The 27,246-nt window shown below is 44.7% G+C and overlaps 1 protein-coding gene across 1 annotated transcript; it reads right to left on the reverse strand.

Annotated features, from left to right (window-relative positions):
- Positions 1 to 14,519: 14,519 nt before the first annotated feature.
- On the reverse strand, positions 14,520 to 15,963 carry LOC308240312 (PWWP domain-containing DNA repair factor 4-like; the record flags this gene model as incomplete). The annotated part of the gene is given in 2 exon segments (XM_080653200.1): positions 14,520 to 15,059; positions 15,061 to 15,963. Coding segments are annotated over 2 exon segments (1,443 nt in total).
- Between the last annotated feature and the right edge of the window lie 11,283 nt (positions 15,964 to 27,246).

Consider the following 27,246-nt stretch of genomic DNA (forward strand, 5'->3'; position numbering starts at 1 on the left):
CTTCTCAGTGAAGTATGGGACAAGGTCATCAGCTGGAAGGTTGGAAGTTTGAGGAGAGGAGTTGTGAAAGAGTCGTTTAGGGAGAGAGACTAGGAGTATAGTACCCGGGAAGTTGCCATCATGTTTAAGCCTGTCGGCAGCCTGACAACATTCAACTGTTCAAGTGCAGCTGGGAAGTGGGCTTTTCCTGGGGTTCAGGGAGGCATGGGACTTTAGACAAGCAAGGGCCCCAGAGGGAGAGAGGGACAAAGAAACTAAAGGTGTCAGCATGGGAGCAGTTATAGGGCTGGAGCACAGCATCTAACTGGTTAACAGGGAAATGAGGGCATGGAATGTGTATGTGAGAGCAGGTGAATGTGGACGTGTGTGTGTGTGTGTGTGTGTGTGTGTGTGTGTGTGTATACACACATGTGTGCTGAGGTGATGGACAGTGAAAAGGGAGTCAAATCAATCGATTAGCGGGCCCTTGGGGCTAAAGGATTGTTGGACAGACAATACCAGTGCTAGCAAGCTAAAAGACAGGAAGCAGTGATCATAGAAGGGAATGCTTGAAACTGAAGATTTGAAGGCACTGCAGTTACTGGTAATAATGAGGTGATGATAAGGTCTTGGGAGTGAGTGGCTGAGGTGGGCTTAAGGGGAAGATAGTTGGACTGAGATGGTCAGGGCACTGAGAGGCCAGGTGGGGAATAGGAATTCACGTGGACATTGCAATTGCCAAAGTAACAACAGACAGAGGTGGGGAAAAATACAGGAAGCCAGGGCATATAACCTTCTATGAATGGGAGGGGGTGTGACAGGGGCAGGTGCTGGAAAATGATTGCTACAGAGAGGGAAAGTGGGTGAAGAGTCTGATGTACTTTCAAGGACTTGGGAGTTTTTCAGGATACACAAGAAGTGGTTGGGAAACAGCTGGCCATGAAGAGTAACTCAGCCAGTGAGCTTTCCTCTGCCAGAAGGTGGTCACAGAGGGGCTCCTGATAACAGTGAGAAGGTGAGAGCCCACAGGGCAGATCTTCAAGACCTGTAACCCAAGGGGGTGTGGGCTCTGGGGATGAGAATACTTTGTCTGCTGCCCTAGCCAGTTTGGCTCAGTGGATAGAGCATTGGCCTGCAGACCAAAGGGTCCTGGGTTCGATTCCAGTCAAGTGCACGTATCTCGTTGCAGGCTCCTCTCCGGCCTGGGCCCTGGTCGGGGGCCCGTGCAGAAGGTCACCAATCAATGTGTTTCTCTCACATTGATGTTTCTCTCTGTGTTTCCCTCTCCCACTCTCTCTAAAAATCAATGGAAAAATATCCTCGGGTGAAGATTAAAAAAAAATAATAATACTTTGTCTGCTAAGGGTTTTCCCGGCCAGTCTAACTTGCTGAACCCATTGAGGTGTGTCCTAAGGAATCTTATGCAAGGTGTGGCAAAAGTAGATTTACAGTTGTGATTACACAAAACTGAGTTTATTCTTGTATTATTATTTATTAAATGTATTATTTTCCACCTGAACAACTGTAAACCTACTTTTGCTCCACCTGTATTTTTTCCAAACACTTATTGACCACCTTCTGGGTGATAGCTCTATCAAGAGCAACTATACACTTTATTCTCCAAACCAGGATATTTTGGAGAGTGCTGGAAGGCTAAACCAGCTGGGACCCCAGGACAAGCAGAGTGAACCAGGATTAAACCAGGCAAACTATGATGTGTGCTGACCACCGAATGACTAATGTGAGACTTTTTTCAAGGCAGAAATCATGTGAGATTAGTATGATCACCCCCTCCCCTTTTCATGAGGGGTGGGATAAATCCAAAGAAAATACAATTTTAAGTTTAGTCAACATTGTGAATGAAAAATGATGAATTCCAGAAATGTACCATTCCACTAGTTACATACATTTCTTTATTTCTATTAGCTAAAACAGCTTCTGAACATTCTTCAAAACCTTTCTTTTGAAATAATTTTAGAGTCACAGAGTTCATTGCAGAGCTGGTACAGGGAGTTCCCATATATTCTTTTTTTATTTCATTGAATTTTATGTTTTCCATCACCATTTATTTCCTCTGTGCCCTCTTCCATCTCCACCCATCTCCCTCCATCCCATATATTCTTCACTCAGCTTCCCCTAAGCTTGTTCAATTTTAATTTTAAATTATACAATTCTCAACAGAACAACAGACAGGGCAAATTTTCATCGAACACCCATACATCATACACTACCCATACCTTCCAGTTTGTTCTTTTCTTTCTACTGGTTTGACACTCTCCGTTCCCTATTGGCTGGTAAGCAGTCAAAATACTACACTTACACTGCATTACTAGATAAATACAATACTCATGCTACTTTACTGGTTACCTGGTCTCTCTAATTTACTTTTTCTTCTTTATTATACTACAGAGCAACCAGCCTTTGCTAAGTGCTGTCTGTCATCTAGAAAGACCTATTCTAAGGGAGTTCCACAGGTTGGTATCAGTCCACAGACTGCTAGTTATCATCCACAGTGAGATGAATACAGAAATAGAGAGTAAGCATTAGACACTTTTATGGCCATCTGACATTGCTGCAGCAGCTTTACAGGCATATCTCGGAGGTATTGCGGGTTCAGTTCCAGACCACCGCAATAAAGCGAGGATCATAATAAAGTGAGTCACAAATGTTTGGTTTCCCAGTGCATACATGTAGAAGTTATGTTTACACTATACTATAGTCTATTAAGTGTGCAATAGTGGGCCCTAGCCAGTTTGGCTCAGTGGATAGAGCATTGGCCTGTAGACTGAAGAGTCCCAGGTTTGATTCTGGTCAAGAGCACATGCCTAGGTTGTGAGCTCGATCCCCAGTAGGGGCGTGCAGGAGGCAGCCAATCAAATGAATCTCTCTCATCATTGATGTTTCTCTCTCTCTCTCTCTTCATCTCTGAAATAAATAAAATATATTAAATGTGCAATAATAGTATGTCTAAAAAACTATGTACCTTAGTCAACACATGCTTTATTGCTAAAAAATGCTAAACGTTATCTGAGCCTTCACTGGGCCCTAATCTTTTTGCTGGTGGAGGGTATTGCCTCGATGTTGGTGAAAACGGAGTATCTGTAAAGTGTAACAAAGCGAAGCACAATGAAATGAGGCATGCCTGTATTGTGATTTAGAAAAGTTCCCCAGACGGGAAATCAAAAGCCTCAGAGGCTTGATGTCCAGAGGAGAGTGGAAGCAGGGAAGCCAATTAAGTAGGCCATTTTCCAGTAGTGAAAAATGAGCAGTGCCTGACCTGTGGTCATGGGACTTCAGAGCAGGGGATGGGGTGAGACTGGTGCTCAGTTGGTGATGACAGATAAAGAGAAGAAGGAATTAAAGATACCATTAGCAATCACCCCCACGCCTGGCTCTGTCCTCTCTCAGGCTGCCTGTTTGAAATTCCTCTTATGCTCTGCCCCAAACCAACACATGCACACACGTAAGCATACACATACACACTCAAGCACAAGTCACATTCTCTCACATACACTCCACATACATTCTCACACCATTCTCTTTCACACATGTTCACATACACATTCTCTCATATTTTCACATACATGCTTACAAAATCACACATTCTCACGTGTATATATATATATGCCTGCCCATATACACACCCATATGCACTCACACACATATTCACTCACACACTCATACATCACACCATACACCATGTACATGTTCTCTTACACACTCACACTCTTATACACACACACACATATATGCCCCCCAAATACTCATTCTCTCTAATGCACATATGCCTTCACATATATGCACCCATATACACTCTCATACACATTCTGTCACACACAACTTTTTATTTGCAGATTTATGCATGCATTCACACACATGTTCTCACACATACGTACATACGCAAGCACACATATCCTCACACACACATATTCTCTCAAAAAGTTCTCATAATCGCAAACACCTCTTTCACATACACTCATACTCATTCTTTCACATGCACATTTTCTCACACACATATATATATTTTCACACATACACTTACACATACCCCATCCATCCAAGCCCAATTCAAATGTCACTTCCTCTGTGAAATGTTCTCTGACCCATTAATCTTTCCCTTAGTAGATTCACCCTCTCAGGTTTTTAAGACTTATCTCAGCCCCATACTATAATCACTTGGCTATATATTCTTATTCTCTCTCTCTCTCTCTCTCTCTCTCTCTCTCTCTCTCTCTCTCACACACACACACACACACACACACACACACACACACACACACGATGGAGCAGGGCTATTTATTTCTCATTTTTGTTTGTCCTGGGTCAGGTATACACGAGGCAGCCAGTACAGTTTTAGGACTCAATTGAATGGAATATGACACGGTAGTGGATGCTTGTTACATATTTGTTGGATTAAATTAAATTTGAAATCATGTCAGCAGTGGAGATGTACAATTGCAAGGCATGCAGAGAGAGGAGGTGGAATTAGGGTTTTACTTTTTTGGAAGGAATTTCAAGGGCAGTGAAGGAAATGTTTAATGTTTGATTTTGGACACACTGAAAATGAGATGACCATGGAATTTCCAGTAGTCCTAGAAATTTGAATGTAAAGCTTGAGAGGAAGGTAGAGGCTAGAGGTAGAGACTTGGAAGACATTAGAGGTCATAGTTGAATCCAGGATGAGATTATTCCAAGAGAGTACAGAGTGAACACAGGATAGAGAAGAGAATCCTGGGAACAGTAACACTTCAGGTCCAGGGGAGGAAGAGGAACTGAGAGGAAAGAGAAACAGCAGGTAGAGGGAGGAAAGAACTAACCCTCATCATGGATTGAAGAGGAGTGTGAACATTCATCCAGGAGCAAGAGTCTGCAAGGAAAGGGGGACTGACCTGGAGTCAGTCAGTGATTGTAGTACGTAAGGGTAGAGGCTAGCAGAGTATGACAGGTTAGTCAAAATTTGAGGATTTTAGGGAGGAGGGGAGGAGAATGATCTGCATGTGACAATGAGTATCAGGTCCAGAAGGACATTTGCCTCACATCCTGTTCAAGTGTACAAGATACATGTTTTTATTTTTTTTTGCCATATTAATTTTATTTTATTTTATTTTTATTTTTTTTAATAAATCTTTATTCAGATTATTACAATTATTTCTCCTTTTTCCCCCCATAGCTCCCCTCCACCCCTTTCCCACCCCACCTTCTGCCCTTACCTCCCCCCCACTGTCCTCATCCATAGGTGTATGATTTTTGTCCATTCTCTTCATGAACCCCCCATACCCCTTTCCCCCTGAGAATTATCAGTCCACTCCCTTTCTATGCCCCTGATTCTATTATATTCACCAGATTATTCTGCTCCTCAGGTTTTTAATTCACTTGATTTTTAGGTTCGCTTGTTGATAGATATGTATTTGTTGTTCATAATTTTTCTCTTTACTTTTTTCTTCTTCCTCTTCTTTAAGAATACCTTTCAGCATTTCATATAATACTGGTTTGGTGGTGATGAACTCCTTCAGCTTTTTCTTATCTGTGAAGCTCTTTATCTGCCCTTCAATTCTGAATGATAGCTTTTCTGGGTAGAGTAATCTTGGTTGTAGGTTCTTGCTATTCATCACATTGAAAATTTCTTGCCACTCCCATCTGGCCTGCATAGTTTCTGTTGAGAAGTCAGCTGACAGTCGTATGGGTGCTCCCTTGTAGGTAACTAACTGTTTTTCTCTTGCTGCTTTTAATATTCTCTCTTTGTCTTTTGCTCTTGGCATTTTAATTATGATGTGTCTTGGTGTGGTCCTCTTTGGATTCCTTTTGTTTGGGGTTCTGTGGGCTTCCTGGACTTGTAAGTCTATTTCTTTCACCAGGTGGGGGAAGTTTTCGGTCATTATTTCTTCAAATAGGTTTTCAGTATCTTGCTCTCTCTCTTCTTCTGGCACCCCCATAATTCTGATGTTGGTACGCTTGAAGTTGTCCCAGAGTCTTCTTACATTATCTTCAACTTTTGGGGTTTTTTTTTTTTGCTTTTTGCTTTTTCGGTTGAGTGTTTTTTGCTTCTTTGTATTTTAATTCTTTGACTTGATTCTTGTGTTCCTCTATTCTGTTTCTGGGTCTCTGTATAATATTTTTTATTTCAGTCAGTGTATGTTTAATTTCTAGTTGGTCCTTTTTCATATCTTCGAGGGTCTCGTTATATTTATCGGCCTTTTCTAGGATATTCTTAAAAAGTCTTATAATGGTGGTTTTGAATTCTATATCCAGTCGTTTGTTTTCCTCCATTTCTTTCGTTTGTGATCTGATTCTTTGACCCCGCATTTTCACTGATTCCCTGAGTTGGTAAGGTAGATATTTGTGCTAGGTTTCCAATATGGCCCAGTGGGTCTGCTTCCCCAGTTAACCTGAGGTGGACACTCTTGGTGCACCCCTTTGTGGACTGTGTGTACAGCCTTGTTGTAATTAAGTCTTTATTGTTGTTGGTATCACTGGGAAGAATTGACCTCCGGGTCAGTTGGCTGTAAGGATCAGCTGTGTCTATGCTGGGAGAAGCCCGGTGCTGGAGACAGCCCTATAGGATTAGACTTGCCAAATTGCAATAGCCTCTGTGCTCAGCTTGGATGGGGTGGAGCCTCAGTCTTGGCTTCCTGTCAGCCCCGCCCCTGCGCGCACGTGCTCTTTCAGTCCTCCGCCTTCCCCAGCTCGAGTCTCCGCCTGAGAGTCCAGACTCCCCCCACAAGAGCGTGGGTCCCCAGGGGCTCGCCTGGAACCGGGGTTCACTGCAGTCAGAACTGGGGCACAGTGCTGTCAGGAGCCTCTGACTCCCCTCCACCAGGGAAAGCCCGCGGCAACCTCCGCAGCCCTTGTGCGCACCGGCGCGGGTGCGCTTTCAGTCCTCCGCCTTCCCCAGCTCGAGTCTCCGCCTGAGAGTCCAGACTCCCCCCACAAGAGCGTGGGTCCCCAGGGGCTCGCCTGGAACCGGGGTTCACTGCAGTCAGAACTGGGGCACAGTGCTGTCAGGATCCTCTGACTCCCTTCCACTAGGGAAAGCCTATGGCAACCTCCGCAGCCTTTGTGCGCACTGGCCCGTGTGCGCCTTCAGACTTCTGCCTTTCCCAGCTCGAGTCTCCGCCCGAGAGTCCAGACTCCCCCCGTAAGAGCGTGGGTCCCCAGGGGTTCGCCCGGAACTGGGGTTCAGTGCAGTCAGAACTGGGGTTCAGTGCGGTCGGAGGCTTCCTTCCCCCTTCCGCCAGAGGAAGTCAGCCAGGCTCTCAGCCGCCCTTCCTCCCTGCGTGCACAAAGCCCCTTTGCCGTACCTCCAATTCTCTGTGAGCTTTTCTCCTTCCTTCTAGTTGTAGAATTTTCACTCAGCCTGCTTTCCTGTGGTTCTGGATGGTGTCCGTTCTGTCTTTTAGTTGTAGTTTTGAAATTGTTGTGCGAGGCAGCAGTTTAGGTGTTTACCTATGCCGCCATCTTGGTTTCTCCCCCATATTAATTTTTACAAGATACATGTTTTAACTCTTAAACTTCATGAACCCAGATTCTAGTATCATACCCATTATTCAGGTAATGTTAGGAGGCCAGTGAGTGAAACTCTAAATGGAGAAGCTAGGACAGAAGCCCAGGCAGTTGGGTGCCAGAGTTTGGACTATGCATATTGCCTCTCAAGAGAAGAAAAGAAAGCCATCCTGAACTAAAAAATAATTTGTGTTGTCTATTAACCATAGAAATGATGTCATCTATAGATATTTAAAGCTGTAATGAACTAGGAATCACTAGTCCCATGAGACCAGATCACAACAATACCGACTATGGGGATTGGTCAGGGTAGGACAGGCTATGCTGAAGAACTGACAGCCTCCAATCCCAGTGTCTTATAAAAAAATCTTACTCTTGATTGGAAGATGGTGACTGGCCAGAAGGTAGGGAGGAAGAGAGTGTGAGAGAGTGAGGGAGTGATAGATGACTGTGTGGACATGTGGGGTGTGTGAGTGAGAGTGTGTGTGTGTGTGTGTGTGTGTGTGTGTGTGAGCTAGGGACAGTTAGATTCTGCAGGTCTTCCAAGGGGCTGCCAAACTGGGCAGTCTTAGACGGCAGAGCCCCGCTCCCAACGTGGACACTCTGGGGCGGCCAGCACTGGTACAGAGACCATGCCATCTAGAGAAATAGAGCTTCTTGAAACTAGCACCACCCAGTCTGGTCTCATACGCAAACCAGGACCCTGCAGCCACTGGGGACAGAGACCTGTGACCACAGCTGTAGACCCACAGACACCAAGAATCCAGACATCCCGGCCGCAGATTTCTGTGAGTCACAGAGCCTATCCCCCTCCCCGCAGGCTCTCAGGAAGCACCATAGTAACGGATAGACCCGCCTCTTGCATGGGCTGCAGCACTGCTACAGGAATTTGAGCCTGGGAGCTCATGGACACTGGGAATCCGTTCCCTGGAATGCAATCAGGCGACCAAACCCGAAGCCCATGCAGGGCGGCAGTGCCACCTGACTTCCATTCTGGGCAAGTGCACACAGAAGTCTGTTTTCCCAAGCGCAGGAGTGGACCTCCTGCCAACACAGTGCTACTGTGCAACTCAGTACCCCAAAGCTGACCAGGACCCGGATTCTCTGGGCGGGAGGCAGCACTGAGCACCAGTGACTTGACTGTCTTTCTTATCGTGTGCGCCTGGGATCCCTGAGTCCCAGTGCATTCACACTAAAAGCCAGTGACTCCAATTCTTGGTGCATGTGCACACAGGGACCCTAATTCTCAACGTGAGGCCGCAAGAAGCAACAGAGACTCTGATACTAGATTCTTGGTGCAGGCACAGCGGAACTCTGACTCCTAGCACGTGCTATGGGACTCTGATTTTCAGCACACGCCAGCGGGGTCTCTGTTTCAGTGTGGTGCAGGCAGGGTCCCTGATTCTAGGTGTTCACAGGAGGCCACACTGAGCACTGGTAACACTGACCCTGGGCAAGCCTGGTTCCCACCAACCCACGGCAGCCACACATCTTGGTGTTGGAGCTCTTCAGTGACACTTGGGTGGTGCAAAGCTCGCAATGCACAGGGCCCAGGCCCATGCAACTCAACATTTGAACCTTCTGGTGATAGTCATAATGGGAAGACAACACAATCCCCAGAGGAAAGAAAATGAGGAGTCGCCAAGAAAGGAAATTAGTGAAATTGAAGAATGCAACATGACTGAAAAAGAGTTCAGAGTAATGGTTGTACAATTCATACACCGGATGGATGAGAAAATCAACAACCTATGCAAGAATCAGGAAGAAATCAAAAGTGATATAGCTACAATCAAAAACACCATGGAAGGTTTCAACAGTAGACTAGAAGAAGCAGAGGACCAAATTAGTGAGCTAGAAGATAAGGTACAGAAACAAGCTCAATCTGAACAGCAACCGGAGGAAAAAAAAGCAGGAGGAGAGCCTAAGGGAGCTTTGGGACAGCACAAAAGGAAGTAATATACATATAATAGGGCTGCCATAAGGACAAGAAGAGCAGCAAGGATTAGAAAATCTATTTGAAGAAATAATGACAGAAAACTTCCCTGATATGGGGAAGAAAAAAGTTACACAAGTACAGAGAGTCTCAGGTAAGATGAATCCCAAAAGACCCACACCAAGAAATGTCATAATTATAATGGCAAATGTTCATGACAAAGAGAGAATCTTAAAGGCTATGAGAGAGAGAGAGAGAGAGAGAGAGAGAGAGAGAGAGAGAGAGAGTGAGTTACCTACAAAGGATACCCCCAACAGAAACACATCAAGCTAGAAGGGAATGGAAGGAGGTATACAAAGTGTTGCAAAGTAAAGGACTGAATCCAAGTTTAGAGGTTCCTCAAAAAATTACAGATAATTACCATATAACCCATCAATCCCTCTTCTGGGTATCTACCCTAAAAATTTGAAAACATTTATTTACAAAAATATATGCACCCCTGTGTTCATTGCAGCTTTATTCATGTTGGCCAAGACATGGAAACAACCAGTTTCAATGGGTGATGGATAAAGAAGACATGGTAATATGTACAATGGAATACTACTCAGCCATAAGAAAAGATGAAATACTGCCATTTGCAAGAACATGGATGGACCTTGAGAATATCATGCTAAATGAAATAAGTCAGTCATGAAAAGCTAAGAACCATATGATTTCACTCATATGTGGGATATAAAACTGAAACTCATAGACATAGACAATAGTATGGTGGTTACCCAGAGGGAAAGGGTGTGGGGGGTACTAAAGGGTAAAGGGAGCCAAATATTTGGTGATAATTTGACTTTGGGTGGTGGGCACACAATGCAATATGCAGATCAAGTATCATAGAAATGTATACTTGAAACCTATATAATCTTATTAACCAATGCCACCTCAATACATTTAACTAAAAATAAAATGTAAAATAACCACAATTGTTGGAATTCTTTATCAGGAATTCATAGATCTTCAATTTGGGGGGCTTGGTAAAATTATTGTGTTCCTTTCTGCATGTGCTAAGTAGCCATTTGCAAAGGCTTTCATTTGCTGTCCATAGATGTGCACTCCAGAAGCTGGCCCCTGTGGGCGGTGAGGTATGTGGGGCATTGAGGGTGCCTGTGGACCAATTGGTGGGGGGTCTGCAGGTGAGGTATCCCCATCATTTCGTGGACGAGTTTCATTCTGGATTCCATTAACTGCTCAGTAGAATGAACCAAGAAGTGGCTAGTAGGGTTCCTTTGTTGGGTTTCAAGCCCTGATTGTTGTTCTCACACCCTCTTCCCAATTCCTCACCCATGCAGATCACCTCACTATTCTGTGTGGGGTAAGAAAGAAATACAAATTGGCAGTTAAAAAATAGTCACAGGGATGTAAAGTACAGCATAGGGAATATAGTCAATAATATTGTAATAACTATGTATGGTGCTAGGTGGGTACTAGAATAATTAGATCATTTTATAAATTATAGCATTGTCTAAACACTATGCTGTACACATGAAAGTAATATAAAATAATATTGAATGTCAACTGCAGTTAAGAAATAAATTTAATAAAGAACTGGGCATCTTGGACAGCATCTTACACAGCTATGGAAGTTGGGTCTGATTTCTCAATGTTCTCACTTTTCCCTGTGGAAGAAAGCATGGGATGAGAGAGTCTGTCTTGGTACTGAGCTGTGCCGCCTTGGGGAAGGAGTGACACAGGTAAAGTGAAATTGTCCTCCTTACCCCTTTCAATATGTTTATTCTCAGATTTTTTACTCCAACACCATGTAGGAACTTCTCTGCTGGACTCCTGAACTCTCACAAAGAGTGTCATGTGTGGGCGATCATCAAAATCGATGTTCTGTGTGTGGGGGGTGTGGATTATGAAAGAAACTCTTATTCTGACATTTCCTGACATCAAGTGGCTATTCTAGTTATTTATGGTTATCCCACATTAACAATTTACCTAGGTAACATTAATCACCTATAGTATCAATCTCCCATTTCAATAAGAAATACAAATTTAGAGTTGAGAAAAGCATGATTTTCAGCCCCAAGTCTTTATTTATGCTAATTATATTTAGTAATTTCCATTTAGCTAGTTATCTAGAAATACATAGCTGTGTAAAACTAACAAATTAATTTAAAAAGAAAAAATATATTTGAGAAGAGTATGTTTCCAATTCCTGGCTTCCAACTACTCCCCTAGATACCATAACTTGCCTATAATTCTAATTCATTATTCCAACAATAGATAAGAATTTAGTGTTCAAAAGTGATTTGTAGAATCGTTCTTTCCACTAGTTACTCTAGTTATTTTTAGTCATTTCTAGTTAAATAATTTCCCAGGTTCATTTAGGTATATCAACTAACACATTCAAAACTAAAAAATAATTATATTTTAGGAAAATCTAATATTTCAGCCTTTGCACTTCATCTCCATAGTCTAACCATCTCCAGTTTTCTCTAGTTAAATACTTACCTAGGCCTCACAAGATATTTAGATAATTAACTCAAGATTCCAACTAGAAATCAAGATTTTGATTTCAGAATAATGTGTTTTCTGTTTCCTCTCCTTGTATATATAGTACGTTATAGTTATTGCTCAGGAATTATCTTAGGAAAGAATTCAGTCATTTATATGAATGTATCACAAAAAGGATGAGCAAGCCCTGGGATGTTTCTGTAAATACATCTCAGATTTTAAAAAGTGTGGCTTAATACCTGCTACCAGGGCTCTTTTATGTAATGCAAGAGGCTGTGTCTTATATTAAAACTAGAGGCCTGGTGCACAGATTCGTGCACCAGTGGGGTCCCTCGGCTTGGCCTGTGGAGATCAGGCTGAAACCGGCTCTCCGACATCCCCCAAGGGGTCCTGGATTGCGAGAGGGCGTTTCTCAGGTGATGCACCCCGGAATCGGGCTCCCTCCTCTCTGGTTCTGGGTGCATCACCCGTGAACCACAGCTGCCAAATTAGAGCAGCTCTGCAGCTCCTGTGTTGAGCGTCTGCCCCCTTGTGGTCAGTGCATGTCAGAGCTACTTGTCAGAGAGTCATCTGTCCCCTGATGGTCAGTGCAAGTCATAGCTACTGGTCTAACAGTCAAACTGTGGGACAGTAGCTTAGGCTTTTTATATATCTATACTAGAGGCCAGTTGTACGATATTCATGCAAGAATAGGCCTTCCTTCCCCTGGCTTCACTCCCAGCCACCTGGGAGCCGGCAAGTCCCTGCTCCCATCCTGCCCAGGAGCTGGCAAGTCTGCTTCTGTCCGGAGCACCGCTCCTGTAGCTCCATCTGCGCCCCCCCCCCGCCCCCTCATAGCAGGCGTCCTGCCCCTCCCAGCCACTCCGTGCCTGCATATGCAAATTAACCCACCATCTTTGTTGGGTTAATTTGCATACTCACTCTGATTGCCTGTGGGCGTAGCGGAGGTACGGTCAATTTACATGTTTGTCTATTATTAGATAAGACTAGGGGCCCGGTGCACGAAATTCGTACACTGGGGGTCCCTCAGCCCAGCCTGCCCCCTCTCACAGACTGGGAGCCCTCAGGGGATATTCTACTGATGGCTTAAGCCCGCTCCATGGGGAGCGGGCCTAAGCCCCATTCTGGCCTCCCTCTGCGGGAGGCGACCGGGCTGATCAGGGGAAGGTGCCAGCCCTATCACCCCACTGCTGCAGCCACTGCCAGCCACCACAGCCCCCAAGGTGTTTTCATCAACATGGATTCCAGTCCCTTCAACATGAAAAAATGACAGCTTTCTTTAGGCATTTTCAAGATGTGTCTTTCACAGGCTATGACATTTCTTTCTTTCTTTCTTTTTTATCCTCACCTGAGGATATGTTTCCATTGATTTTTAGAGAATGTGGAAGAGAAAGGGAAAGACAGAGAGAAACATCAATGTGAAAGGGACACTTTGATTGGTTGACTCCTACATGAGCCCTGACCTGGGCCCCCGCCATGGAGGAGCCTGAAACCTAGGTACATGCCCTTGATCAGAATCAAACCTGGACCCTGCAGTCGGCAGGCCCAGGCATTATCCACTGAGCCAAACCTGCTAGGGCAGGATATGACATTTCTTAGCCCTCCAGCAGCGGACCTTCGTTTTTTCCTCCAGGAGTGAGGTGGAAAAACCCTAGATCACCTTTTTGGATTTTTATTACCCAAGTTACCAAGAACATTACCAGAGGCATACAGGGAGCTTAGCCAATGAGTGGTCAGAAAAGGTGTTTCCTCTGCAGCTCATGTGCAGAGGCAGGACTGCTGGTAAGCCGAGGCTGGCACCCCACCCCACTGCCTGCTCAAGCCTCCGCCGTGGCTTGGGCAGCCCCCCCTGGCTCCCATCAAGCCTCTGCCATGGCTTGGGCAGGCCCCCCTGGCTCCCATCAAGCCTCCGCCGTGGCTTGGGCAGGGCCCCCCAGCTCCACTCAGGCCCTGCTCAAGCTTCCACCATGGCTTGGGCAGGCTCCCCCTGTTCCCATCAAGCCTCTGCCATGGCTTGGGAAGTGGCCCCCGGCTCAGCTCAGGCCCTGCTCAAGCCTCTGCTGCCCTGCCCCTGGCTGATCTGAGCCAAGGCTGGTAGGCTAGGAGTGGCTGGGGGCGTTTTGGGACTCTGGCAGCTAAGGTCCTACCTGCAGGCCTACAGGCTCAGAGCAACCTGGGTCCCAAGGATGTTCCCAGAACCCAGGCTGCTGGATGCCTGCATATGCAAATTAACCTGCCATCTTTGGGGTTAATTTGCATACTCACTCCTGGTTGGCTGGTGGGCATAGTGGAGGTATAGTCAATTTGCATCTTTCTCTTGTATTAGTGTAGATATATATGTATGTATATAGTTAGATATAGATATGAACTATATATGGTGAAAAGTGATTTTATTAAAAAGTGTGGACAGTTACACATCTGAGCAAGCAGAGAGAGGTACAATATTGGCAATATTTTAACAAATTCAGCACATTACCGAGTTTCCAGAATGACTTTATGCGCTATAAAGAATGGAGGGATCACATGTATTGTGCATCCAGGGTTTCTAACTAATGATACAAATGAGAGTCTCTGCGGAGGTGCGGGAGCCAGGGGAGAGCTATCTAGCCCTGCCCCTGATTGCCGGTCTCCTGCTTATTTTCTTCAAGATATTTTCATCAAAGAGTTCTTTTTCCCGGTAACACACGGGGGGCCCTCGCAGGTACTTTTCTTCTGCCTTCTTGTAATCTACCCCATCAAGTGCAGCGATGGAACAGATGATGGCTTCTGGCAGAAGGACTTCCAGGACAAAACTCACTTTGTCGTCTCTGGTCAGAGTCAACTTCTTCTTGTCTATGTGCTTGTAGATCTCCTTTAGATGATCCATCACGATATCCAACTGGTCTTCATCCTCCAGGTAGGTCTCAACGCAGATCACATACCTGCTTGAATTGAGAAAGGACGCCAGCCACCTGGACTGCTTCCTGCCTTTGACGATGTCCAGAAGGTGGTGGTCGGCCCCCTTCCTTTTCACGATGAAGTCCACGAGCCTCTGGTTGTCTCGGTCCCGAGCGGCCTTCATGCGGTCGGGGAGGATCTTCTTGCAGGGCCTCTTCCCCCCCGGGGAGCTCTCCTCCTCAGAATCTTCCAGGTCTGCGTTAATTCACCTTCGGAAAGGCAATGTACAGCTCCCCCTCTTGGACGGCTTTCCTCATTGGGTAGCTGATGTCAGCAGCATAGTAGTCCAGGAAAGAGCCCGCAAAAGATCCCTGAGCAAGCCCTTCTCTGTAGTGGGAAATCAGGGAGAAGCACCAGTCCACGCTCTGCTGGTACACCTTCCTGGCTCTCTGCAGCAGCTTCTCCTTCACTTTGCATTCCAGGTGCTTTAGTCTCCGAAGAGGCACTCGAAGGCCGCTCTGGTCACGGTGCATGTCTGCCTCAATCGGAAGCACCCTGGCCGTCCGCTCCGTGTGGTTCACACTCTTGACCACTGCTGGCCAAAACGGGTGATTCTGAAAGTTAAACCAGACCATCATTCCTGTTTCAATGGGACACGGCTCCTGTGGGAAGGCCATGCTTGTGGGTTGTCCCACTCCCTTGGTGACCTTCTTCTTAACAGCAGTGGTTGGGTGAAGAGCCTTTGAGTCAACTGAAGTCTGACGTTTTTTCCGTTCTTTCTTAAACACGGGCCCCCACTGCCTCCTTACTTTGCAGGCCAAACGGGGTGAAGAACGCGGACTGGGGTTAGGGTTGCTGGAGGATGCTGCTGCCCATTCTGAGCCTGGCATCTGGGCACTTTCTGCAGGATCCTCAATGTTCCCGGAGAAGGGAGAGCCCTCAGAGGAGACAGCCAGGGTCTTCGGGCGTGATGCCTTTCTTTTCCGGGCCTTGGACACAGTGACGCTGAAACCGGGTGGCTGAGATGGAAGGCTGCCTCCGTCTTTAGCACCTGCAACATCCTGCTTGGCTGAGAGATGCCGGGAAGGAACTCTTGAGGTGCCTGTCTTTGCCTGGCCCTCTGTCTCACGCTCATCTTCTGAACGTGATGGGAGGTTGGAGCACATGCTGCGGCTCTGTCGGGGCCTTCCTCGCCTTCTCCTTGGAGCAGGAGTGAGGGGAGTGTGCACCTGGGATTTGTCACCTTCGGGGGCATCCTCACCCTCTGAACCTACCAACAATGACTTGGGGTTTTTACTTTTCCTGAGACTTCTCGGTGAGTTCCCTTTGGGCTTCAGAAACTTTTTACGAGATCGCTTCTGGGGTCCCTTTTGAGACATTGTAGGGGTCTCTGGATCATCGGATGCCCTGGCTGCACCCAAGTTTTCTGTCTCCCTCAGAATATCCAGTGCCATAGTGAGAGCCCTTTTGTAGGCCTCGCCCCCCCTGGTGGGACTCTGGCTGTGGACTGGGCCCCTAGCGAGGAGGTAATAGATTCAATTTGAGACTCATCAAGCATCTTTATGTCTCTGTTTTTCACTTTCATCTTTTTACCCACTGAGAGTATTTGAACTTCTAGAGAATATGTATTTTTCCCCTTATTTTTTGGTGACATTTCAGATCTGGACAAAACCCTTGCTGGCCAAAAGCGGCCTTTCCAATTGCATAAGATGTACTCAGAGTCCATTATGATGGGGCGTGGGTGCTGAGAGGTAACTAGCAGAGGTAGAGGGGCCCGGCTGTATACGCACAGCTACAGCAGGTGTCCCCTAAGACAGTGTTCTTCACCACAGCTTTCTGCCTAGGACGACGGAGGGTTTTCCGCTTGTGTGGCCTGTGCTGCACCTGAATCTGCCAGGAATCCTGGAACTTGTGTTTTGACAGACTACACCGGAAAATACTGGAATATGGAAAAGGAAAAGGAGTATCAGAAAGCTCTTTTGTGGAGGTAGAAGAAGTTGTTCATTGAGAACTAATAAGAGATAAATATAAGAAAGATGTAATAGACTGGATTTGCGGGGCGGGGGGGGGGGCAGGATACAATCCCACTATCGTAGGGAAAATATACAGAAGACACCAGGACAGTTTTATAGTCTTCTGAATCCAACTCTGTGCCCTCTTTGTTGCCACTGCATATTAAAGGGCATGTGTGTGGGGAGGTGGGTGTCATGTCCTGGATTTAATTTGTGTTATTGGACATCCTGGGCCTTTTGTGCTCCTTGGGGCTCATGCTAGGGGAATGCTTCAGTGTTTCTTTTCTGGTGTGTTAGTGCCCCCATGTGCACCCAAGGGAGCCAGATGTGACCTCTGACCCACAGACACTGGGTGTCAGCACAATATCATGTTCAAGAGCGTGAGCTTAGAATCCAGAGGATCATGAAGCTCATATGGTGGTTAGAGGTGTTCCCCTTCATAAGGATTGCCGCAGTCTGAACCCTTGGCTGGGACCTGCACCTCTTCATTTCTCTATGGTGCTGCAAATGGCTCCCCCACCCCCACCACCCCAGCACCAAATCAGTGTGAAGTAGTGACTATAGAGGGAGGAGCAACATAAACCACACCTCTAATGTCAACATGAAATCAATGATTGCAATGAAATGTGTAGTAAAATGAGAAAGTCTTACCAATCTCCGTGGCAGGTGTGGTTCTGTGAGCAGGATCCGTTGATCTGCAAACTCCAACTGCTGGGCTTCTGAAGGGCACTGCCCTTCCAGGGATCAAATGGCACCAAATGCCGATACCCAGGACCAGCACGCCTCTATGTCAACCTAGAAAATGCAAGAGAGATAGGCAGTTAAGCCAAGGGAATGGGGACTGACTCATCACTTTCTCTTCCCCAACTCTGAAATGCATGTCATTCTTTTTTTTTTTTTGAATGTAGGAAATGTTTTAATAAAAATTTCACAACTTAATTTTTACAATTTCCTGTTATACATAATTATTTTTATTGTTTAAAGTATTGAGAAATGTTAGTTACATCTCATTTATAATGTAGATGTTATGCTTCTTTTCATCCTTTCCATTTCAAAATATTTCCACCTTGAGCTCCTTAGTTTATTCTAGTCCCTGCAATTTCACAACAGAGGGAATTACTGCTTTTATGATAGTCCCCGCCTTCTTGGACACATGAATTATCACAGAGTAGTTGCGTGTGTGTGTGTGTGTGTGTGTGTGTGTGTGTGTGTGTGTGACACAAACATGGGTGCTGTAATATTAGTGTGTGTGTTGTTTTGTGCATCTAAAGAAACATTAAATGGGCTTTTGGAAAATATAAAATGTGTGAGTGATATGTGCAGGAGACAACATATTTTTCCCTTTATTTATTAAGGTATTATTACAAATGTGTCCTTATTCCCCCAGTTCCCCCCATCCTCCCCACTCATACCCTCATACCCCAGTGTCTGTATCCATTGAGCATGCTTATATGCATGCATACAAGTCCTTTGGTTGATCTCTCCCCCTTAGTCCCACCCTCCCCTGCCTTCCCTCTGAGGTTTGAGCATCTGATCGATGCTTCTGTGTCTCTAGATCTATTTTTGTTCATCAGTTTATGTTGTTCATTATAATCCACAAATGAGTGAGATCATGTGGTATTTATCTTTCTCTGACTGGCTTATTTCACTTAGCATAATGCTCTCCAGCTCCATCCATGCTGTTGCAAATGGTAAGAATTCCTTCTTTTTTACCGCAGCGTAGTATTTCATTGTGTAGAGGTACCACGGTTTTCTAATCCACTCATCTGCTGATGGGCACTTAGGCTGCTTCCAAATATTAGCTATTGTAAATTGTGCTGCTATGAACATAGGGGTGCATATATCCTTTCTGATTGGTGTTTCTGTTTTTTTTTTTGTTTTTTTTTGATATATTCCTAGAAGTGGGATCACTGGGTCAAATGGCAGTTGCATTTTTAGCTTTTTGAGGAAACTCCATACTGTTCTTCACAGTGGTTGCACCAGTCTGCATTCCCACCAGCAGTGCAGGATACAAAATTAATTCCCACGAGGGTTCCTTTTTCTCTGCATCCTCACCAGCATTTGTCATTTGTTGATTTGTTGATGATAGTCATTCTGACGGGTGTGAGATGGTACCTCACTGTTGTTTTGATTTGCATCTCTTGGATGATTAGTGACTTTGAGCATGTTTTCATATGTCTCTTGGTTTTCCTTATGTCTTCTTTCCAAAAGTATCTATTGATCTATTGAGGTCCTTTGCCCATTTTTTATTGAGTTGTTTGTCTTTCTTTTATTAAGTTGTATGAGTTCCCTGTAAATGTTGGGGATTAAACCCTTATTGGGGATAACATTGGCAAATATGTTTTCCCATACAGTGGGCTTTCTTGTTGTTTTGTTGATGGTTTCTTTTGCTGTACAGAAGCCTTTTATTTTGATGTAGTCCCAGTTGTTTATTTTCTCTTTAGTTTGCGTTGCCCTAGGAGTGGTATCGGTGAAGAAATTCCTTTGGCATATGTCTGAGATTTTGTTGCCTTTGGATTCCACTAATATTTTTATGGTTTCCCGTCTTATGTTTAAGTCCTTTATCCACTTTGAGTTTATTTTTGTGTATGGTGTAAGTTGGTGTTCTAGTTTCATTTTTTGCATGTATCTTTCCAGTTTTCCCAGCAGCATTTATTGAAGAGACTGTCTTGACTCCACTGTATGTTCATGCCTCCTTTGTCAAATATTAATTGAGCATAGTGGTTTGGGTCGATTTCTGGGTTCTCTATTCTATTCCATTGGTCTATATGTCTGTTCTTGTACCAGTGCCAGGCAGTTTTGAGAACAGTGGCTTTGTAATACATTCTGATATCTGGTATTGAGTTGCCTCCTACTTTGTTCTTCTTTCTCAGGATCGCTGCAGCTATTCGGGTTTTTATTTTTTTTATTTTTTTATTCCAGATGAATTTTTGGAGAGTTCTTTCTAGATCTGTGAAATATACTGTTGATGCTTTAATGGGGAGGGTATTGAATTTATAGATTGCTTTGGGTAGTATGGACATTTTAATGATGTTGATTCTACCAACCCATGAACACGGTATGTTCTTCCATCTGTTTATGTCTTCCTTTATCTCTTTTTTCAACATCCTGTAGTTTTCCACGTACAGGTCTTTTACCTCCTTAGTTAAGTTTATTCCTAGGTATCTTATTTTTTTTGGTGCGATGGTAAATGTTATTGCTTTTTTAGTCTCTCTTTCTGTAAGTTCATTATTGGTTTATAGAAATGCCATATATTTCTTGGCATTAATTTTGTATCCTGCTACATTGCCGAATTCATTTATTTAGTCTAATAATTTTTAAGGGGTCTTTAGGGTTTTCTATGATACTGTACAGAGAAAGCATATTATATGTGTATATATATATATATATATATATATATATATATATATATATTATTCTTCAATCAAGGATATGTTTTTATTGATTTTGAGAGACATAGGACAGAAGAGAAACAGAGAGGTAGAGAGAGAGAAAGAGAGAGAGAGAGAGAGAGAGAGAGAGAGAGAGAGAGAGAGAGAGAGAGAGAAAGAAACATCAATGTGAGAGAGAAACATTGATCAGTTGCCTTCCTCACATGCCTTGACTGGGGATCAAACCTGCAACTCAGGAATGTGCCCTGATCAAAAATCTCATCCGCAACCTTTTGGTGTATAGGATTACACTCCAACCAAATGCCACACTGGCCAGTGCAAGATGACATTAGAGATGCTCTCACTCAGTATGATGGGGAATGGGCATACCACACTCTTCCTAGTTATGCTTGTGCACACATCTGCACACATGACCTAGGACTGCATTTCTTCACTCAAGAGCATTTTTGTCAATCTGTTGACACCATAGGTCTTCCAAAATTTAAAAACGTAAAGTCTATTTCAGAGATTTAGTTGTGTGGAATGCAGATGCAATCATACTCTCAATCCCCTACTTCACCCCCAGAAATACCTGGTTCATAGGTTCTACTTTTCTGTATACATGGTACAGATGTGCATTATAATTCACTTACACTTTTCAGCTCATCCATTATCAGCCTCAACTAATGTGCTTCATAAGAGAAAATGCTATTTCTGCGATATGTGCTGTGTGTTCTGCTTTGCTCACACACACTCATAGAGAGAACACGAACTGCACCAGGACTAAATGTACATAACCTGGACATAACCTGTGCAGCCTTTGTCTTGGGCCAGGGAGAGCCATCCTGCAGGTGGATTTGGTGCACCTGCTCTCAGAGCACAGGTGTCACATGGAGACAGAACAGGGAAGGAAAAACAGGTGACTCAGTCACTGCAGTGTCCCTGCAGCAAGACCTGCCAGCCCGTCACACAACACAGGCTGCCTGCGTCACCTCAGCCCCACCACAGAGCAACCGACATCGAAGCTGTAGGGTTTGTGATTCTAATTGTCCCCCAAACATGTATTTCCATAAAAGGATGAGCTAGCAGTTCCCTTACTTATTATAAAGACACACTTTATAAAATATTTTATGAAGAAAATACATTCTTGCCTTTTTTGCACCTCTCCATTGCCAGATGAATGGGCATAAACTTTCACACATATTTCCTTTAAGCTTTTAAGATTTCATGGGGCTTGCAGTCATCATACAGATACTGTCATAGGAAACTGAGGTATGACAAAGCAGAAAAAAGGGGTTAAGAGTCTGAAGTCATATTTAAATTTCCAAGGACTCATTACGCTGCACTGTGTGACTTCTTTAACCACTGTGTATATATACTTTTAATTAAAATTTTATTTTGAGATAAATAGATTCACAGTTGGCTGTAAGAAATAATTATAACAGTAATAATAATAATAATAATAATAATAATAATAATAATAATAATAAAGATTTCATTGGGGCTTGAATTCCATTTGTAGACTGGTTGGTGAAAATTTATATATTTTAACTGGTTTTGCATATGTGGTTCACTAGTTTCATAAATGCCTAGGAGGCACTCCTATCTGGAGATCTGGGCTGGTCTTATACATATTTAAATAGCAAATATTACAAACTGAAAAATCATGAACTGTCCTCAGTTTTCTCAAAGGAATAACAAAAATTAGACTCCTTTCTCACCTGCAAATGATCAGCTCTGACTCTAAATACACATACTCCTCCCAATTACCAAGCTCTGCCTCCCAATCTTTCCTTAACAAACATTCAGGAACTCACCTCTAGAGCCATCTACTCAGAGAAAGAGAAGCATGAGCACTTGAGCAAAGAACTACACAAAGTTTCCCATCAGCACCTTATTGTAACACTGGAGTGAATTCTCTCCCATTCCTTTGGCAAACTCTGGTGGCTCCTCCCATCCAGTGGACCAACTTACTTTCAAAGACGCTGTTATCCCTCCAGCCCCTATACCTGCCATGGGGAGACCGCCCATATCCTCTTTAACTAGTGAACTCATACACAGCGTTAGGGTAAAGAAGTCAGGGCAGCCTTTCTTTATCACAGGTGAGACCTCCATAATTACAAACATCCTGAAAGTGAATGAGGTGTGTATTCAGAACCTAATTTCCCCGTGTTGTGCATAAGGAGAAAGAAGTGCCCTTGTTCACAGGATAAGTCACTGCATTGTATTCATCACAACAACATTGAACATAGGCCAGGAGCTTGCTCCCCACGGAGAAAGACTACCAAGTCTAGTCTAGTCAACAAGGGTATGCTATGTATTCAGCACAAACACTGATGCAGACCTTCATGTACTGACATTGAAAAAGTTAAGACCAAACTCTGACTACAGACCAATTCAGTACAAATTATATGCTTTACATAAATTGCAACTCACATGGGAGAGATGCTGTCCCCTTTCTCTTAGAGAATGATAGACATGCAAATACAAAAAAAAAAAAAGAGTCTCAAATGGTCAATAGAAATGTCACAATGTGGTTCCATCCAAAAGAGAAGAGGAATGAGGATGGAAGTGGGTGCTAAAGGTAGATGTTATTTTTCAAATCGGGTTCCAGAATATTCCAGGAAGGATAGTTTGTAAGTACATATGCACGAAGATTGTACCTTACAGAGAGTCTAAGTGGATAGGAAATGAAATATTGGATGTAAGTGAACCAAAAGAAAGCAAGTGTAGCAAAATGGCAACATACATTTGATTGTATAAAATGCAACCAGAATATATTTGAAATGTTTTGAGGTATATTTTATATGCTCAAAAGAAATATTCATCATTAAAATGTTCGTACCTCCCCACACGGGAGATATTCAACTATAGCAGTCCAATCAGAGAGGGGAGGGTTGCAGAATGTGCCAAGAAATAATAGCCAACAATTCCCTCAGGTAAAGAAATACTTCACGTGGTAAATTTCATGTTCCGCACCACAAGCTTAACTCATTAGTGCGAGCGTGCACGCGCGCATGCACACACAGAGAAATACTTGCACACAGCTATGCAAGCACACATGCAAACATACATAGGCTCTTCATAGTAAAACTTCCAGAAACCAAAGTGAAATTCAAGACCTTAAAAGCAAAGAGAGAAAAACCAAGATTATATTACACCGGAGGCCTGGTGCATGGATTTGTGCACTGGTGGGGTCCCACGGCTTGACCTGCTGGGATCAGGTCATGGACGGGTGTGGGGAGGAGCCTGGGTCCATGCCTAGTGCTGCGCCACTCCCCCTCATCCCGGCCCTGTTTTGCCTGCTGCGGGCTTATGTCCAGTCAGTCCTGATAGAGAAAGGTTGGCGCCACTGCAGCAGCGCCAGCGGTGAGCTCAGTGTCTGGTGCTGGTCCATCAGCTGATCTATGCTCCTGCTGTGGGAGCTCACTGACCACCAGGCGGCAGCTCCTGTGTAGAGCATCTGCACCCTAGTGGTCAGTGCGCATCATAGCAACCAGTCGAATGGTCGAATGGTCAAACAGGTAACCTATCGCTTAAGATTTTATATATATAGATGATATTAGGCAGGGTCTTCTTACTATTTTCATTAGAGAAAGCTTGAGAGGATGATTTGGAGCCCAGAAGAAGCGAGGAGGGGGCAATGAGACACTGAGAAGTGTGCCTTGGCGGGTGGAGTGGGCACTTGTAGCTCTGGAAAAGCCAGGGGAAGAGGGGGTGGTTCTGAGAACTCATGACCTGGGAGGAGGGGACCCCAGAGCTTTGGCTCGGGCCTCTAAGATAAGAGTGCTGCCCCACTCTAAGCAGTTTCTCAAGGAGGTCAGGGGAGGGATGCAGGAAACCCCAGCCCCATCCCGGTGATGATGTGGAAAAGTGACGAGCTCCAGCCACAGCACCAGGATCTGAGAGGGGCCACCCTCGCCCTCGACCTGGGACCCCGATGTCTTAGGAGAGCGTTCCCCACTCTGCTGGTGCTGGTCCCTACTGAAATCAAATGCCCCTGGCCTGTCATATGAAGGGTCATTATTGGGGTGTCCCTGAGAGGAGCAGGTAGGTACAGCCAGTTGTGTCACATCCAGACCCCCTGTGGCCCTCTGGAGACCCCACTGGTCAAACCTCACAGGCAGTCAGAAGGTAGAGGGGAAATGGAATTGGCACAGCTGGGTTTCAGCACCATACAGCAGCAAATAAGACTGAGCTGGAAGACAGAGACATCCTTAACCTACAACCTGCTTCTTCTTAAGGCACATCCCCGACAAGGAATACAACGGCACATCCTGCCAATGCTGTGCTTTTCTTTAGAATCACAAATAAACGTATACAAACTGTTATATCAGCGTCATTCACTTTCAAACACACAGCCAAAAAACCCAGAGCCTTCAAGAAGGAACGTGTATTTATGCTTATATAATAAATGAGCCATTTCCAGACTTGAATTCTATTTACCTAACTGCAGTTAATGGTGTGATAACAGGAAATTTGACTTACAGAGAACATGTTTCTCAGTGTGTGTGTGTGACTGAGGGCGAGTACAGTATCATCCCCCAGTTACACAAAGTTATTCAGATCTTCCAATCCTACCCACTTGTCTCATTTGCAGACTTCAGCTCTTCTCCCTCCTATCATTCACATAATAGCTTTTTACTATGAGTAGGTGTAAATGAATAAGCTTACATCTTTAAGGGTTCATGTGACAATCATTGCACGCAGAGGGGTAAAATGAGAAATACTTGGGGATCTCTGCTTTCAAGAACTCAGGTGACAATACCCTCAGGCATCAGGTGTCACCTAGGACACTGAAGGGGAAGGAGGTATGACAAGTTATTCAATCACCTTAGCCCACAACAAGAGGGCTGCCATTCTCCCGTACAAAACAGGCGGGATTAGAGCGCTTAATGTCCCACTAAAGACCATACACTGGCAACACAGACACACACGGGCGCGCGCACACACACACACACACACACACACACACACCTCACATTGATTGCAGCCACCGACTTATTTCTATGTTTCTGCAGTTACTCCATCTCTCCAGTCTGTAAATATCCTCGTTAAACGGTTCTGCCAGAGAAAAGAATGGCTTACCCCAGTTGCCATGGAAACCAGAATGTGCTCATAACGGTTTTCCCGATGTTGGCTTTCTGTGGAAACCAGAAACTACTAATACATCCTCAGATGCCTAGCTTTGATCTTGCTCTCAGTCCATTACACCCCAACCAATCCAACGAAGGAATGAAAAAGGCAATCAATAAATTAATTAATAAATTAATATAGAGACAATACCTGATGTTGTCATGGAATAAGCTTTAGGGGACATGGGTGTTTACACCAATGGGTACTGGAGAAAATAAAATAAAAGGATAAAAGCTTCTGGCCTCCCTTGACACACAAACACACACACACACACACACACACACACACACACAAAATCACACATACACTACCCCACAGCACTGGCATGCACTGGCATGCACATACACACACATGCACACATGCACACACTCACGTGCCCGTGTGCACGTGCCTGCGTGCACGCAATTAGGTCGCAGGTCCTGTTAAGGACTTCCTTTCTACCTGCCAGGACACGGGAGGCTCTGTATGTTTGTGCAGGTGAGATCCAAGGAATCTTGATCAATTTAAAATGACCCGGGGAGGGGAAAACATGAGAGGCGAAGCGCCTGGAAGTCAGAGGAAGGCAAATCAGGAGCTCAGGCTGTGGCAGGACCAAGGTACCCTGGGTGTACCCTCACACAGATAGATACTGTCAGCGGTGCCAGGACACCATGGTTCCTGAGAAGAGAGACGCCTCCCCAACGAGCCTTTGACCTAGGACGATAGGGACTTGGGGAGGAACCTCTGCCCTTTGCAGTCTGTGCTGTAACCACACTGCCAAAGGACTGGATGCTGCAACACAGGCTCCTAACGTCAGGGCAGAGGGCACACACTTCCTCTCCCATAGTCCTTTGCAGTAGTCTGTGCTTTTGGCAAATCACTTAACAGCCTTTCTGCTCTGAGAGGGCTACTTAAATGTCATCAAAGGACATGAAACCTCAGCAGTGCCCAGTGGTCATTCTGGGAACTCTGGGGAGTGGTCCAGAAGAACATGTTGGGGACCCGTGAGATCTTCCTTTCCCTGCTCTGCATCAGAGAATGAGAACTGCTCGGTTGCCTTCCATGGAAACAACAGGTTGTAGGAGGTGGGAGGAAGAAGCAGGTGAGAACATCCAGACCTTTCCTATGCAAGCAGATATTAAATAGATTTGCACAAATGTAAAAACCAAGCCACACTTTTGACAATTAAAAATGTTCATTGAATTTATTGGGGTGATTTTGGTTAATGAAATGATGTAGATTTCAAGTATACAGTTCTATAATACATCCTTTATGTGTTGTATTGTGTGTTCACACCCAAACTCACAGCTTCTGGCCTCCCTTGAGACACACACACACACACAAAATCACACATACACTACTCCACGCACTGGCACGCACTGGCATGCACATACACATGCATGCTCTCATGCATGCACGCATGTCTCCTTCCCTCTTATCATTTATCTGCCATTTACCCTCTTCTGCCTCCCCCATCCCACCCCTTTCCCTCTTGTAATCACTATACTCTTGTCTGTGTATATGAGGTTGGTGAGGTTTTTTGCTTAATACCTCACCCCTTTTCACCCATCCCTCTAACCCCCCTCCCCTCTGACAGCCGTCAGTCTGTTCTCTATATGTTTGAGTTTGTTTCTATTTTGTTTGTTCATTTTGTTAATTAGATTCTACCTATAAGTGAAATCATTTGGTAGTTGTCTTCTCTGACTGGTTTATTTCACTTACCATAATACGCTCTAGATGCAACCGTCCTATAGAATAAAAGGCTAATATGCAAATAGACCCAATGGCAGAATGACCGATTGCTATGATGCACACTGACCACCAGGGGGCAGATGCTCAATGCAGGAGCTCCCCCTGGCGGTCAGGTAGTGGTGGCAGCCACTCCTGCTTCTGTGGCAGCACTAGGAATATCCAACTGCTGGCTTAGGCCCTCTCCCCTCTAAGTCATCAG

This window comes from Plecotus auritus (assembly GCF_963455305.1).
Source record: "Plecotus auritus genome assembly, chromosome: X".
Taxonomy (NCBI): Eukaryota; Metazoa; Chordata; class Mammalia; order Chiroptera; family Vespertilionidae; genus Plecotus; species Plecotus auritus.